Here is a 13,811-nt window from a genome sequence, read left to right as displayed (position 1 = left end):
ACTATGGTTTTCCTCTTTCATTTCCTGTGTTAATTGAAATCAGATAGAGACTCATTCCTCATTCAGTAAAAAGTTTTTACAGGGTCATCTGCTTATTTCAGGTTGGAGAGGGAGAAGGGCCAGCTCCCCGTCCCTGGCTACTGAAGGACACCCCCAAGTCCCCCTTCCTCAGAGGACAGGTTCACTTCACTCCAGTGTTGTGAACCTGGGCCAGGAGCAGACACAGCCTCTCAGAACCCTGGGACTTAGAACTTGAAGGTACTTTCACAGGCGGAGCAACCACCACTGAAAGTGGGTGTCTTTCAAAATGGCACTTGGTAAAGCCACATCCTGACCCAGAACAGTGGTGGCCTTGCTACACTCTGGAAGAAGAGGGAATACTTTCTGCTTTTTTTATTGAGGTATCTTTGACTACCAATTGGGGAACTGTGCTTTTCAAGGTCAAACCCTGGGATTCCATCAGCACTAAGTGGGGAAAATTGTAGAAAAGATTAAAACATACAATGAGGAAAGGAAAAGCCCAGAGGAAGATTATTAGCAAAGGAACTGAGAGCAGGCAGGACTTCCCATCCTCAGTGCCCACCGAGGGCCCTGTGATTTGAATCCTCCCGGGAGACCCCACTACGACCACCCATCAGGTACACCGTGTTCACCCCTTCACCTGCCCTGATGAATGTGCTTTGGGTGTCATGGGGCATGAATCTTTCCTGTGGGGAGGGCTGAGAGATGCCGCCTGGCAGGCAGGGGAGAAGGGTGCTCGCAGGACAGATGTCCAAGGGCAGCAGGGACACAGTATTACTAGTTAAATACTGCAGTGCTTCCAACCCCAGAGGGAAACACACTGCCCTGAGCTCACCGGAGTGCCCTCTGGAGCTTCCCCCAGGATCGGGGCTCAAGGGCTAACAGCAGACTCAGCCGGGAGCCTCTGGGATACAGCCTCCAGCCAGCAGCCTGTCACTTATTTCAACAGCTCCAGAATATACAGCCTATAAAAGCAGGAGCCTGGTGACGCAGTTCCGAGTTATCTCCTCCTTCTGACAGCTACAAGTGTCACCTCTGCTGAGTGACTGTGCAGAGACACTGTTGAATGTGAGAGGGTGTGCAAGAAGCGGACATGGGATAGAGCAAAATGGAACAAGTGGTTGTTGAAACACAGTGATTGAGAAGGGGTTGATTATTGATGACTTAGTGGAACTCAGATGGTGCAGAGGTAGTGTGCAGTGCTTGTTGATTTGCACTGAGTGTGCAAGCACTGTCAAATGGCATACAGTGGCTGTGAAGAATGGGGAGCTGGAAGGAGCAGAATGGTGGAAAGAGGCTGGTAACCTGCCCAGTGTGTTCAGTGGCTTTTACACAGGGCGTGTGCAACGAGAACCTTTGAACAGCACACCAGGGTGTGAGAAGCATGTCTGACAGTGAGTCCTGAAATGCTGAGAGGCGTGTGCATTGGATGGAACAAGATGCAGATTGGTTGTTGAATTGCACATGGTGTGTAAAAGGTGACTGTGAATGGCAAACAATAGGTGTGCAAAGTGTGAGGGTGAGTGCAGAATGAGACATTGGCTTTTCAATTACACACAAATGTGCAGGAGTGATTAAATGGCAGTGGTGTGCAAATAGAAGTTGGTTGGTACAGGATGAGTGTGCAGAGGGTGGTCATTGAACCCAGGGAATGTGCAGAGTAAGTTTAGTCAGTGTGCCAAAACAGTGGTTCAAAAACAGTCAGGGGAGTGTGCAGAGGGACAAACAGCAAAACGAGGGGACAGGTGTGGATGCTAGGTGGGGCAGGTGAGTGACCCAAGGGCGGTCACTGGATTGCCCACAGCAATTGTGCAAGGAGATACTGCTGTGTCCAAGGGGGCATATAGGAATTGGGCGCTGGAGGGCAGTGGCTGCTGAGTTCCAGTGGACAAGCGTGGAGTCCTTATGTTGGTCATTTATGTACCCACACAGCCAGGCCAGGGCCGTTTGCCCAAATGCCAGTGTAGATGTTGTAGTGGTGTTTCTTACATGAGATTAACATTTAAACCAGCTCACTCTGACTAAAGCAGATGACCCTCCATAACATGGGCAGGCCTCGTGCAGTCAGCTGAGGCCTTAAGAGCAAGGACCAAGGTTTATGAAGCCATTCCACCTCTGGACGGTGACACAGAAACCCTGCCCAGTCCAGGCTTCAGACCCAAGACCGCAAGGCCTTTTCCCTTGGTCTCCAGTCTATCCTGCAGACTTCACTCAGCAGCCCCACCCCCTCTCCATACGTCTAGTGGTTCCATGGAGAACCACACCGTAACTACTGAGTGGCACACAGGTGGAGACTGCATGGTGCAAATATACGTGCAGAGGTTAAAATATAGAAGGAATAATTGATTTGCTTGGCAGAGATGTGCAAAGTTTGGGAGTTGAATGGGAGAATGGAATGTGCAGGGGTTGTTGAATCAGTTTGCAAAGTGACTCTGGATGGCCAACAGTAAGTCTGTAACTAGTGGTAGGTGGATGGTACAGAACGGGTGTGCGACGGATGGAAGAGGCCTGGGCTCCAGCTGGCCTGGGGTGGACCCTGGGCAGGGCCCTCACTGCTGGGAGCTGCGGGGGTGGCCCTGGAGTCTTGGGGGAAGGCAGTGCTGCAGCAAGCAGGAGAGAAATGCCCCAGGGCTCTCTCTGCCTTGCCAATAACAGGCAGCAGGATCCGAGTGTCCCGAGTGCAGTGCCTGTGGTGCCTGGGGCACTGACCAATGGCATCTCTGGCTCAGGATCTTGTCAGGGGGCCGCAGGCAAGTGGAGGAAAGGAGGGCTCTGGTGTGGGATACAGACACAGGCCCTGTGTATTTGGCCTGCCTTGGGCCCCAGTGTTTCCACCCTGCGTTCTGCTTCAGTGGGAGACCTGTGGACTTGGCAGGGGCATGGTGCTACTAGAGGGGCCAGCGAGACAAGCCGCTGCTCTGCGTGGGAAGTCTGTGGGCTTGGTGCTGGCCTTTGCTAAGGGAAGGCCAGGAGGCACCAGGAAAGCCCAGCTGCGTGCCGTGCCCCCACTCGAGTCCCCAGCATACTCCCAGCCTCCTTGCCGCAGGTCTGAGTTACCAACAGCTCCCCACCCACCCCGCACTGGATCCGAGTCCCCAGTGCCACTGGGCCTCATGAGGACAAGCAACCTGGACTCTCTGGACAGGTACTGAGGTCCCGGGATGCCAACAGGGTGGTACCAGACCCTTAAGAGCAGGAACCGAACCTGGGAGGCCAAGACAACAAGGCTCAGCGGGGAGGTGACATGTTCAGGCCACACAGGATGGAGCTTTATTTCTGGAAGGGACCCTGGAGCAGGGCGAATGCCTTCCACACCAGGACATGTCACGTGATCCTCACGCTACGCATTAAAGGGATGCAGTGGCGGCCACCAGCTCCTCCAGCTGCTGCAGGAGGTCCTCTGGCCGGGGGGAGAACACACTGGTGTCCAGTTTCTCAAAGTCAGGGTGGGCCACCACGGATGCCAGCACCTCAGCAATGCGGCTGATATCAAAAGCAGCCTGCTGGGGGCCCAGTCCAGTGCCCTTGTTGCCCTCCCTCTCACCAGGGCCTGTCTCTGTCGCTAGGAGGAGGAGTCTCCTTTCTGCAATGACCTTGAGAAAATGGTAAAATTCTTCAAAATTGATCCCGGAGCAGGACTTCATGATGACCTGGGACAGAGAGAAGCAGCCAATGAGCCACTGCTCACTTGCAGCTCCAGGTTTTTGCTGACTGTGGATGGTCCCACCTACAAAGGACCCCAAGCCATGGCCCTTGAGCATGGTGACAGACACCCCGGGGCTAGCCAGAGATGGATGCATCTCAGCCCCACAGCCTGGAAGCCCGTGATCTGCCTCAGCCCCAGACTGACCCTCACAGGCAGGCCTGGCCATCACCCCATCCCCTCCCCCCACTGCAGCCTTGTCCTTGGTGAGCTCCCCACCCCGTGGCCCTCTCCTGTCCCGGCAGACATCTCACCTGGCAGTGGTGGTGCCAGTCGGGCATTGTGTCCCTCCACTCGCTAACCTCCCGCTGTACGGCTCGGAGTTCCTGCTGCAGGAAATGCCACATGTTGGCCAGGTTACAGCCGTTGACCCAATTGTGGTTGATGGAGATAGTGTCCTCCTGGAAAGGACAAGTTGCAGGCTGTCCCTCAAGCCCACAGCAGGCACCGTCCCCTCCCATGTCCTGAGATCCTCCCAGCCCTCCTTGGTTTGGAAGGGTTGCTCCCACCTCCCCCTGCATGACAGCAGCGAGAGGGAGCCAAGGCTGAGATCCTGAATCCACAGCTAACCCAGAGCAGGCTCCCCGAGGGCCTAGGGGAGAAGACCAGGAAAGCAATGTGGGAGGGAGGGAATGGGGGTTGGGGGCCTTTAGCAGTGCTGTGTGTGGAAGTCAACATGCCCACACATGGCACCAGGTTTGCCATGGCCTGCCCTGTCCCACACCCAGGCTCTCCCAGAGGGAAACCTGCCCACTGTGGAGTCAGGAGGGGCGGACACAGCCCTCTCTGTGGGAAGCATGAAGGAAGGTGCCAAGGGCAGGCCGAGGGGCAGTCGGAAAGGGGTCAGGACCAGCCTGGTGGAGCCCCCTGGTGTGTCTCCCTGACTGCCTGGACTATGTCATGGGCATGTGGGGTGGGGTGGGGAGGGCCCACCCTACCAGATTGTGGACTTGGTGGTGCCACCCACTGGGCACAAACACCATCTCGCCTGCCTCCTGCGTGACCTCCAGCGGTGGGCTGCAGTGCTGGCGGCTGTCCAGGAGTGTGGAAGCAGTCACGTCGTAGGGCAGGCTGCCATAGCAGTCCCGCAAAGCTTCTTCTTGTCCTGGTGGGAAGAAGAACCACTTTTTCCTCCCGCAGATGTTGACAGACCAGCTGAAGGAGCGGAAGATGTCGGCATGGAACGGCGACCTGCGCGAGAGCCCTGCTGGTACCTTGTGGCCTGGGCATGGGCTTTGGCTCTTCCAAGTGGGCTGGCCATGCTCAGGCCTGAGGTTCCCAGCTCTCACACCTGCCTGAGAGCCACAGGGGTGAGCCAGACACCCCACCCCAGAATAGCAACAGTAACAGGAGGTGCTCAGGTTCTGGATGGAGCCACAGAGTAAAGAACGGAAGTGGGCTTGGAAATGCCAGACCTGGCAGCCAGCTCCATGGCTTGGCCAAGGGAACTGTCCCAGAGGTTCTTAGGAGAGGGGCTGGGGCCAGGGGACAGGAGGGTGGGGGAAAAGACGCGCGGTTACCAGGTGCCGGTGGGCCCCATGTAGATGAAGCGGTAGTCGTCCACATCCAGGCAGTCCCAGTACTCATTGAGCCAGTCAGACGAGAAGTACGTGGGCAGGGTGAACACGCCCTCAGCAGAGGAGTCCCTTCAGAGAGCATGTGACATGAGGATGCTGCCACCGCCACGTACCCGGGTCCAACTTGGTCACCAATGTGAGGTGACCTTACAGAGCCAGCACCAATGACCAGGCTGAGTGGGGCCACCTCACACCACCCAGCCTTAATAGGCCACCGGATGACTACAGCCCCGTGACCCCAGCTGAGCTCACCCAAATGACTGAACCAGTCACAGCAGATGAGATGGCTGTGGGGTGCTATGACAACCCATGCAGGCAGCAAACCAGGAGCTCTGGGTCCCTACCGCACCAGTTCCAGGATTTCAGACCCTGGCTGAGTTGGGATCCAAAAGTATCATCTGAATCACGCTGGTTTTCTGAAACTGTGGGCTACTTTGGCGTTTTCACCTGCACCAGTGACCTCAACTCTGCCGAGTGGATGCAAGGCCACAGGCCCAGGCACAAGGACGGCCATGACCACCAAGGTCCTTTTCACCCCCAGCCTCTCAAACCCTGGTGGGCCCCACAACCCAAGCATGGGCTCCCAAACACAGGAGCATATTAAACCAGCCCCAGGAAGAATGACAGGATGGAACAAGCTTCTGGACTCACTCGCATGGCAAGCCCGGTCAGAGGCCATGACCAGGTAAGCCCAGTGGCACCAAACCACTTGTACTTCCCCAAACACCACGCCTTTGTGCACTCAGCCTCCTGCTTACTCATCAAAACCCTGCTCAGATGGCACCTCCCCTGTGGCCACCACTGTTTGCCTGACTGGGGCTTGCTCTGCTCTTTTCATTTTAGAGTTGCTGGGAAAATACAGGACACTCAGTCAAAACCAAATTTGAAATAAACAATGAACAAGTTTCCAGCACAAGTATGTCCCATGCAATACTTGGGATATACTTTCACCAAAACACCCACTCGTTGCTTCTCTGAAGCCCATGCATGAGCATCGAGGCCTGAGTCCCTGAGGGCCAGGACGAGTGTCTGGTCACTCCTGATCCACTGGCTACGTAGCCAGCTCTGTGCTGAGCATGAAGGATTGTGGCGGGAGCACTGAGGACATGCTGTGGGTGCTGTGGGGGTGGGAGGCTAGTGCTGGTGTGGCTTGTGCACTCTAGCGCTGGTACTGGAATCAGATGGGCCTGAGTTCTAGTGTCACTTTACCTTTCTGAGCCTTAGTTTCCACATCGGCAAAAGAAGAATTCGATTGTTCACTCATTCATCCAACATTAAGTGAGCACCTAAGTGCCAGATGGTGGGAGTTGGGTTAGGATGGTCCCTGCTGATGAAAGGCACGCCCCTGGGTGGGGGAAACAGACACAAAATCTGAGGACCACCTCTGAGAGTGGGCACGACAGTGAGAGTGAGATGTTTCTGGAGTAGCATCGTTTGAGCTCCCCAGGTGGGAGTGTGCAGCAGGTAGAGACAGACTGAGAAAGCTCTCCTTAAAGAGTCAGTGTTGGCGCGGCAGTGATGAAGATTTTAGGCAGGTGGGACACAGGGCCTGCTGGAAAGAGCATTTGGACTTTACCGGCTAGCCAGGAGATTGGCAGCAGAACAGTCTGGACCTGGAGAAGTAGGGTTGGAAAAGGAAACCGGTCACAGGGGTATCTGAGAGGAGGGGCAAAGGCCGGGGTGCTGCCAGTTGGATGGGGGTGGAGCCTTCAGCTCTGGGCACATGTGACAAAGATGTAACCACAGCCCACCTGCGCCTCCACCAGGCCCACATTCCCGACAGCAGCCAACCTCGTGCAGGAACCATGAGAATGCCCACACTGCTGCAGAGAGTCAGAGTTTTTATACAGATTAGAATTCCTAAGTGGGGAAAAGGTGAGATCCTCTGTGTACACTCAGAGTTCACTCAGGTCTGGACAAAGCAGTGCTGCAGCCAGTGCCCACGCCTTTACCTGCACAAGTGCCAGTCTTTGAGGTAGAGACAGCCCCGGGAAGAGGAGTAGTCCTGTTGGATGAACTCTTTCCAGTAACTGATGTAGTCTCTGAGAGGCATGTGTTCTTTGGGGTTCGAGTTATATTCCTGGACCCCACAGTTTGCAACAGGTACAACCACATCTCCTGAAAGGGAGGGGTCAGTACAGACTTTTCTGTAAGTCCTCCAGCTTGTCCATTCTCTCTGACCCTGTCCACCCTCCAACTCATTGCTACACCATTTCCGCACGAATTCTTCTAAGGATCCACTCACGCCCAGCCTCCCCCAAGCCCTCAGTGGCTCCTCTCATTTGCGCCCTCTGTAGTCTGACCTAAGAGGCTCTAGCAGGGCGAGAGTCAGAGGAGCCTGCCTAAGTGCCGTGCTCGCGCTTGCTGTGTCCTTGCTCGAGCCCTCACGCTCAGTCCTTACCATAATTCTGAAGCAGATAATCGAAGTCGGGCTTCCCGCTGGGTGTCACCCAGTGCCTCCTGCTGCCCCAGCCCTCGGTGAAGGCGCTGGAGAAAACACAGGGAACATTGGGGAGCAGGTAACCCTTGAAGAAGTCGGCGTAGGAAAAGGAGTCTGGCTTCTCGATAAAGTCCACATGGTCCGGGGTCGGGAGGACCCTGCAGGGGAGACATCCCCGGAGGCCTCGGAAGTGGCTCTCTGCGAACATGCGCGTCTCCCTGTCCATCCCGGGCTAGGCTCCGCGTCCATGGGGTGCGGGGCAGCCAGGGACCGAGGGGGTGCCGAGGGTGGAGGGGCTGTCGGGGGTCGGGAAGGGAGGGAGGGGTCTGCCGAAGGCGGAGGGGCTGCCGGGGAGAGGAAGCTGCCTAGCGGCTGGGGGTGTCAAGTGTGTGGCCCCGCGAAGGGCGGGAGCCGGAACCGGGCCTCGGGATTCTCACCGCCTGACACTCGAACCTGGGAGGTGAAAAGGAAGTACTTTCTAAAACTACTTCCGGCGCAGACGCTGTGGCCACCTTCGCCTCAGCCTCCGCGCCGGCCGGAGCGAAACCGCGAGGCACACGTACTCAAGCGCGGTCGCTCGGACGCAAACAGTGGAACCAAGAAGCCGCGGGCGGAGTTCCTGCCGGAGCCCAAACCACAGAGCGCCGGGGCTTGAGCGCATGCGCTCAACACGGGCCCTCACCTGGCGCAGGCGCAAGCGCCGGTGCGGCACTGCACATCCGACCTAATTCTGGGCCCACCGAAGATCGTCACCCAGCGCCCGTGCCGAATCTTGCAGTCATCGCGCCTCAAGACTCAGGAAAGCGTAGTCCCTTGTCTGCGGCTGAGCCTGCGTCGCGGTGAGGACCCCTCCATTCCTGTGCCCCAGGGCCTGGGGTAGGTAGTGGGTTGTGCGCAGCAAGGACCAGAAACGGTGAAAGGCGGAGGAGGGAAGGACTATGAAGAAAATGAGTTTGGGAGAGTCCAATGTCCAGGTGGAGAGGGATCTGAGGTGGGAGAAAGGGTCAGAAGAGCCAAAGGTCGGGTACTGGGGGATGGTGGGGGCCTAGGGAGACGGTGGGGACTTGGAGGGACGTAATGGGGCCCAGGAGGGGGACCTGGAGGGGAAGCTAGGGGCCTAAAGGGATGGTGAGGACCTGGAGGGCATGGTGGGGGCCTGGGGTGATGGTGGGGACCCGGAGGGAGTGGTGGAGGAATAGGAAAGCCTGAAATGAAGGTGTGGAGATCGAGGCTGTGGATTTGAGCCAGCGTACACCGTAGGCCTAAAACGGGACATCTGAGTGGGAACGTGGTGGGGGTGACATGTCATGGTCTGAGCATATTGAAGAAGTCAGTGTCCTGCCCTCACAAACCTACCAGCATCAACATGGAAAGAAAAACACCAGATTCGTTACTGTGTGAACTTGGCAGATTACATACTTGTACGTAGGGAGTTGACAAGAAAGCAGAGTTGGGCAGAACTGCACACATCTCACCCACAGTAAAGTAGAAGAAAGAGCAAGACCTCTCTCATCACCTGAAGGGAAAGATAGATGTGGCTGTGGAGTCTGCACCTGGGGACAGACTCCTGACCCAGTCCTGGAGGTTTGAGTTTACAGCTCAGTTCCTATAGTGCTTCCCCAGAAGGAGAACAGGGAGGATCAGAAGTGGTAAAAGGCGGGGCAGGGGAGGACTAGGAGGAAAGTGAGTTTGGGAGAGTCTGAGGTCCAGTGGAGAGGGATCTAAGGTGGGAATAGGGAACAACAGAGAGATGAGATGGGACAGGACGGGGGTGGGAGTTGTTTGTGGCAAGTGGAGCAGCCAGAGGTATTATGGGATCTGTGTTCCATCAGCTCCTTTGTCTGTGTGGTCAAGGTGTGGCATTGTTCACTGGGCCAGCGTGGAGCAGAAAGTGAGAACACACTGGGAAGGCAAGATGGAGAAGCATAGCCACCCATAATCCCATCTGGAGATGAGCACATTTTACTTTCTGATGTAGAGCTCTCCTTCCAGGCATGCATTCATGTATTCATTCATTCATTCATTTCCTCTCCCTCTCTGGACACACATAGTTGTGGTGAATGCAGATCTGGGGGGGGGGGGGGGTAGAAGGAAAAGTGTGGGCAAAGTGTTCATATTTATATAATTATCTAAAGATATGGGAAATATGGTCAAAGTTTGCCCCATGGGAGACATGAAATTCAGGTGGGTATTTCCTGGGAGGAGTCCAACTCCTGAAGTTGTGTGGTTGAGAGTAAATTTCTTAAGAAGGGAGGCTTGGGCCAGCAGGTCCACGTCCATATGCTCCCTGAGATTGTCATTTGGGGTGGGAGATGGGGTCTCCTTTCTTGAACACTGGCTGGCCCACGCATTTGTGCCATTTCCCCAGTCCACATGGTGGCCCTCTGGCGTTTGCAGCATCCCCACTGTATACACGGGGCTCTGACAGCAGAGTGGGAGCAGGGCTGTGTCCCTCAAAGGCCACTAGACGGCAGCCTTGGCATCACCTGAAAGCCTTGAGAATGTACACTGTTGGGCCCCACCCAGACCTCCTGCGTCACACAACCTGGGGCGGGCGCTGCTCTAAGCCCAGTCACTTCCCAGTGACACAACCCTCAGAAGGCCAAAGGGAAAACAGCAGAGGGGAGTTTAAAAGTCAGCACTTTGTAGGAAATGCAGTGAGAATTACGTAAAATCCCAGTTGTCTGCTCTGAGAAGTTAGAACGACAGTGCACACCCTGTGAATAGGCCATGTTGTTGCAACGAAACACCCCAAACAGCATGTTTGAACCTCCCAGGTCGAAAGTGGGCGCCTCTGAGGAGCAGGAGGTGAAGGTAATGGAAAAGGCGGGCCACGGCGCCTGGGCACACAGCTCCCACTGTTCTCGCTCTAAGCCTACTTGTGGTCAGGAGTTACTGGAAGGTGTGTAAAATGTTGCTGCTTCTGTCACTCTGGAAATTAACTAAAAATAGGTGTTTACTTGATATTGAGCCTCGCTGCAGGTACAGGTCTGATGCACGGGCTGAAAGAGATCCATTATACTGATTGCCGTGCATCGGCAGTGCTGTCCAGTGACCGGGAGCATCACTCTGGGGACGTCCCAGACGTCCTTGGGCCGCCCCAGCTCTGTTTGCAGTGTCCACACAGGTCTGTTAGTCTTTCACTGGGAGGTCTGGGTTCCAGATGACAGCAGGTGAGGATCGAGTAAGGACTCCAGAACTCAGCGTAGATCGGAGACCTGGGTCAGCATGTGGAAGGAAGAAAATGGTCCACGTGGCCAGTCAATGCTTCTGCTTGTGACTTGGGGACCACTCAGCACGTACTTCCTGGGTGTCTGGAATGTCCCGGCATTGTGCACAAGGCACCTTCCACGTGGTATTTGCTTCTCCAATGTGTAGACCGAGTTGGTCCGCACGTAAGCACATCCACGGGCTTCTTGGAGTGGTGACCACAGGTTTCTCCTGTTGCTTTTCCCTGATGTCAGTCAAACCTGAGTACTTTCTCAATTTTCTTACATATAGTAGTGAGAAGTGTTTGGATTCTCCTAATTTTTCTTTCCTTTTTCTTTTCTCCCATTTTGAATTTTAGAACATTTTAGAGCTGATGTTGTCCTTAGGTCTTTACTTATTTTAATGGTAAATAAACAGGCTCAGAAGGTGAAGTAACTTTTCCACAGTCATAAAGTTTGTGGCAGCTGGGGTTGGAAGGACAGCATACTCCCTTGGAGTCTGCAGTGCCAGGCTCAGTAATTCTGTGGGTATTTGTGCATAGGCTCCCTTAGTGCTCGGATGTGGTAACTTGGCTCAGGTGATTGTTAAAATTCAATTTCCATGCTAAACCCAGCTCTCAAAGTATTGGGCAGTGGTGAGCAAGGTGTGTCCCTCCCCACCCTCTTGAGGGGTGGGTGACAGTGTGTGGCCGGCACGGGGTGTCTGGGTAGTGGGGGCTGCTTTCAGCCCCGAGGACCAGGGTGTAGCCAGGTTCAGGGCTGACCAGGGCAGCGAGCACACTGCCGTAATGGAGACCCAAGGTGTTTGGCCCCCAGTGTTTGTCTTAGACTTGGAAACACTGAAAACCATGGTGACGCTGATGTCACTAGTCGTTCCCTAATTCTGAAAGTGGAGAACTTTCTCGTTTTTCACTGTCACTAGCATGGTAGGTGTGGGGGTCACGACAAGCTGGGGTCTGTCGCACCTGCTTCCTGTCCTGTGAGGCCAGCCCTGTCCAGCCGTGCTCTGCCTTGTGTCTGTGGGTGTCTCAGTGTGCTCATGTGAGTGCTTCTCACAAGGGAGGAAGGTCTGATGAAGACATGTGTGCTTTAGGGTTACCTCTGTCCCGCGTGAGCCATTGTCACAAAGGAAAGGCAGTGCCCAGCTGCTCTGCCCCACAGGGAGCACCCGCAAGGTCTGGTGTGTGCGGAGAGCTCACAGGTCAGGCCCCTCAAGAGGATGGCGCGGTCTCCTGTTCTGAAGGTCAGGGATCAGACAGCTGAGGAACTCCTCGCTGGCTTCCCAGTGTCTCGAGAGTGGGGACTTCCTGGCTCCTTCACAGAGCCTCCCAGTGAGAGTGTGAGGTTGTCGTTGGCTGCATTTTTAGTGTTGAGATTCCCCTGGGTCTGGCATTCATTGTCGTCCTGGCTAAGAAGACGATTCTTGGGGATCTGTCTCCTTGGAAAGATTTCTGACGCTGTCAGCCTCAGTTTCTCTGTGACCTGGGGCCATCATGCCCATCAAGGCCCGAGAAGGTGGCACCGGCCCTGCTGCTTCCTCATCCAGTCCTCCCACATTCTTCAAGTAGAAGGCTCACCTTCCCTTAGTCTTAATCTGCAGCAGTCTGCTTACTACATACTGCCTTTGCTCTTCAGTGTAAGTATGTGCAGTCTTACTGTTGCTTATTTCTAAGTGTTCTTCTGTCTGCTCACCCACACATACTTTTCTGGTATCTGAGCTATATTGTATTTCCTTAAATATCCAGATTCTAAGGCTGCTACTTTCTCAGAATTGACGCTCATGCAAAACACTTGACGATGTTAGTACTCTTGAAAGATTACTGGCCAGCCTGTCAGAGGACGTCTAGGGTTTATGCCACGACGTGCTGTGCGCATTCGTCCATGAAATGAAGTGAGTTGGACAGATGGTCTCTGTGGTCCCTCTAGCCCTGAAATCTTTATATATATTTATTACTTCTGAGTTCCATACCTTATTTTGCAATGGTGACGAAATTCTCACCCTTAATGTGCCAGATCTCTTTTTGGCTTGTCCTAACTTCATGTATTAGTAATCAGCCCAGCTGGTGATCTGGACTGGTTTGTGGGACCGAATAACCAGCTGTTTGGCGTGCATGCCTATCCCGGAGCTGCCGGCCTGCTCTTGATGTTTTGATGAAGGAAGTTTCCAGAATACATCCAAATATGTTAAATGTATTTGTCCTGGGGTGGAATAGAGTTGTTTTACTTTTACCTGGCACCTTAATTTTGTGTTCACTGGGCACATTCTTCTGTCTTCTCCTCTTCTTCATCGTCATGTTTGTGTATCTGCGTTTTTGTGGCCAGGTACTGTCTGTCGCTAACTCTGATCAGATGATGAAAACCAATGAGGCCAGACGATGGATTATGGACGGGTGATGTTCTAGTAATCATACGGGAAATAAAAGAGTCAGGGAAGCCGTAGACTCTTTGTATTCATACTTTGTAGGATTAAATGTGATCGTAATACTGTATGCAAGTGTATATTGGAGCCAGGTCCACTTCTGAGAGCCTTTGGTACATCAGTTCAGTTAAACCTTAGCACTGCAGTGTGGGAAAGGGGCAGTTTTGGCCCCACTGATAGATCAGGCAGTGGAGGCAAAGAGGCTAAGTAACTGGCCAGGGGTCATACACAAATGAGTGGCACCTCTTCTCGTCAGTGTGACAGCCTTGTGGTGGCTTGTTTTCTGGCTGGGCTCCTGTCTAAGGTAGTAATTTCAGGTGTTTGTGAAATTGTAGCACTCAGCCGAAATTCAGCTCTGGTATGCCTTTCATATGTACATTTATTATTAATTTGTAATAAAATTTATATTGTTAAACATTCAATGAACCTTTCATTGAAGTAT

At 54.1% G+C, this 13,811-nt stretch overlaps 2 protein-coding genes across 7 annotated transcripts in view; one reads left to right on the top strand and one right to left on the bottom strand.

Annotated features, from left to right (window-relative positions):
- Window positions 1-3,268: 3,268 nt before the first annotated feature.
- JMJD4 (jumonji domain containing 4) lies at window positions 3,269-8,191 on the bottom strand. Of its 2 annotated transcripts, XM_019755034.2 has the most exons (6): window positions 7,703-8,191; window positions 7,254-7,419; window positions 5,245-5,370; window positions 4,663-4,915; window positions 3,979-4,125; window positions 3,269-3,671 (listed from the first exon to the last, which is right to left on the bottom strand). In XM_019755034.2, exons 1-6 carry the CDS (start codon window positions 7,965-7,967, stop codon window positions 3,369-3,371), a joined length of 1,260 nt encoding a protein of 419 aa, XP_019610593.2. In that variant the 5' UTR covers window positions 7,968-8,191; the 3' UTR covers window positions 3,269-3,368. The 2 variants fall into 2 exon arrangements, with proteins under 2 accessions (XP_019610593.2, XP_019610594.2); XM_019755035.2 differs by lacking the exon at window positions 5,245-5,370 and having other exon boundaries at window positions 7,703-8,180.
- A 100-nt stretch (window positions 8,192-8,291) lies between these two features.
- The window catches only part of SNAP47 (synaptosome associated protein 47), a 64,126-nt gene continuing 58,606 nt past the window's right edge, over window positions 8,292-13,811 (top strand). For 3 of the 5 annotated variants that reach the window (XR_012489482.1, XM_074312168.1, XM_019755040.2), the window contains exon 1: window positions 8,292-8,617. The gene's annotated coding sequence lies outside the window, so the exon portion shown is untranslated. The remainder of the gene's footprint in view (window positions 8,618-13,811) is intronic. The other 2 variants (XM_074312169.1, XM_019755039.2) reach the window with 1 other exon arrangement.

Source organism: Rhinolophus sinicus, linkage group LG10 (genome assembly GCF_036562045.2).
Source record: "Rhinolophus sinicus isolate RSC01 linkage group LG10, ASM3656204v1, whole genome shotgun sequence".
Lineage (NCBI taxonomy): Eukaryota > Metazoa > Chordata > Mammalia > Chiroptera > Rhinolophidae > Rhinolophus > Rhinolophus sinicus.
This window is presented reverse-complemented; position numbering and strand designations above follow the sequence as displayed.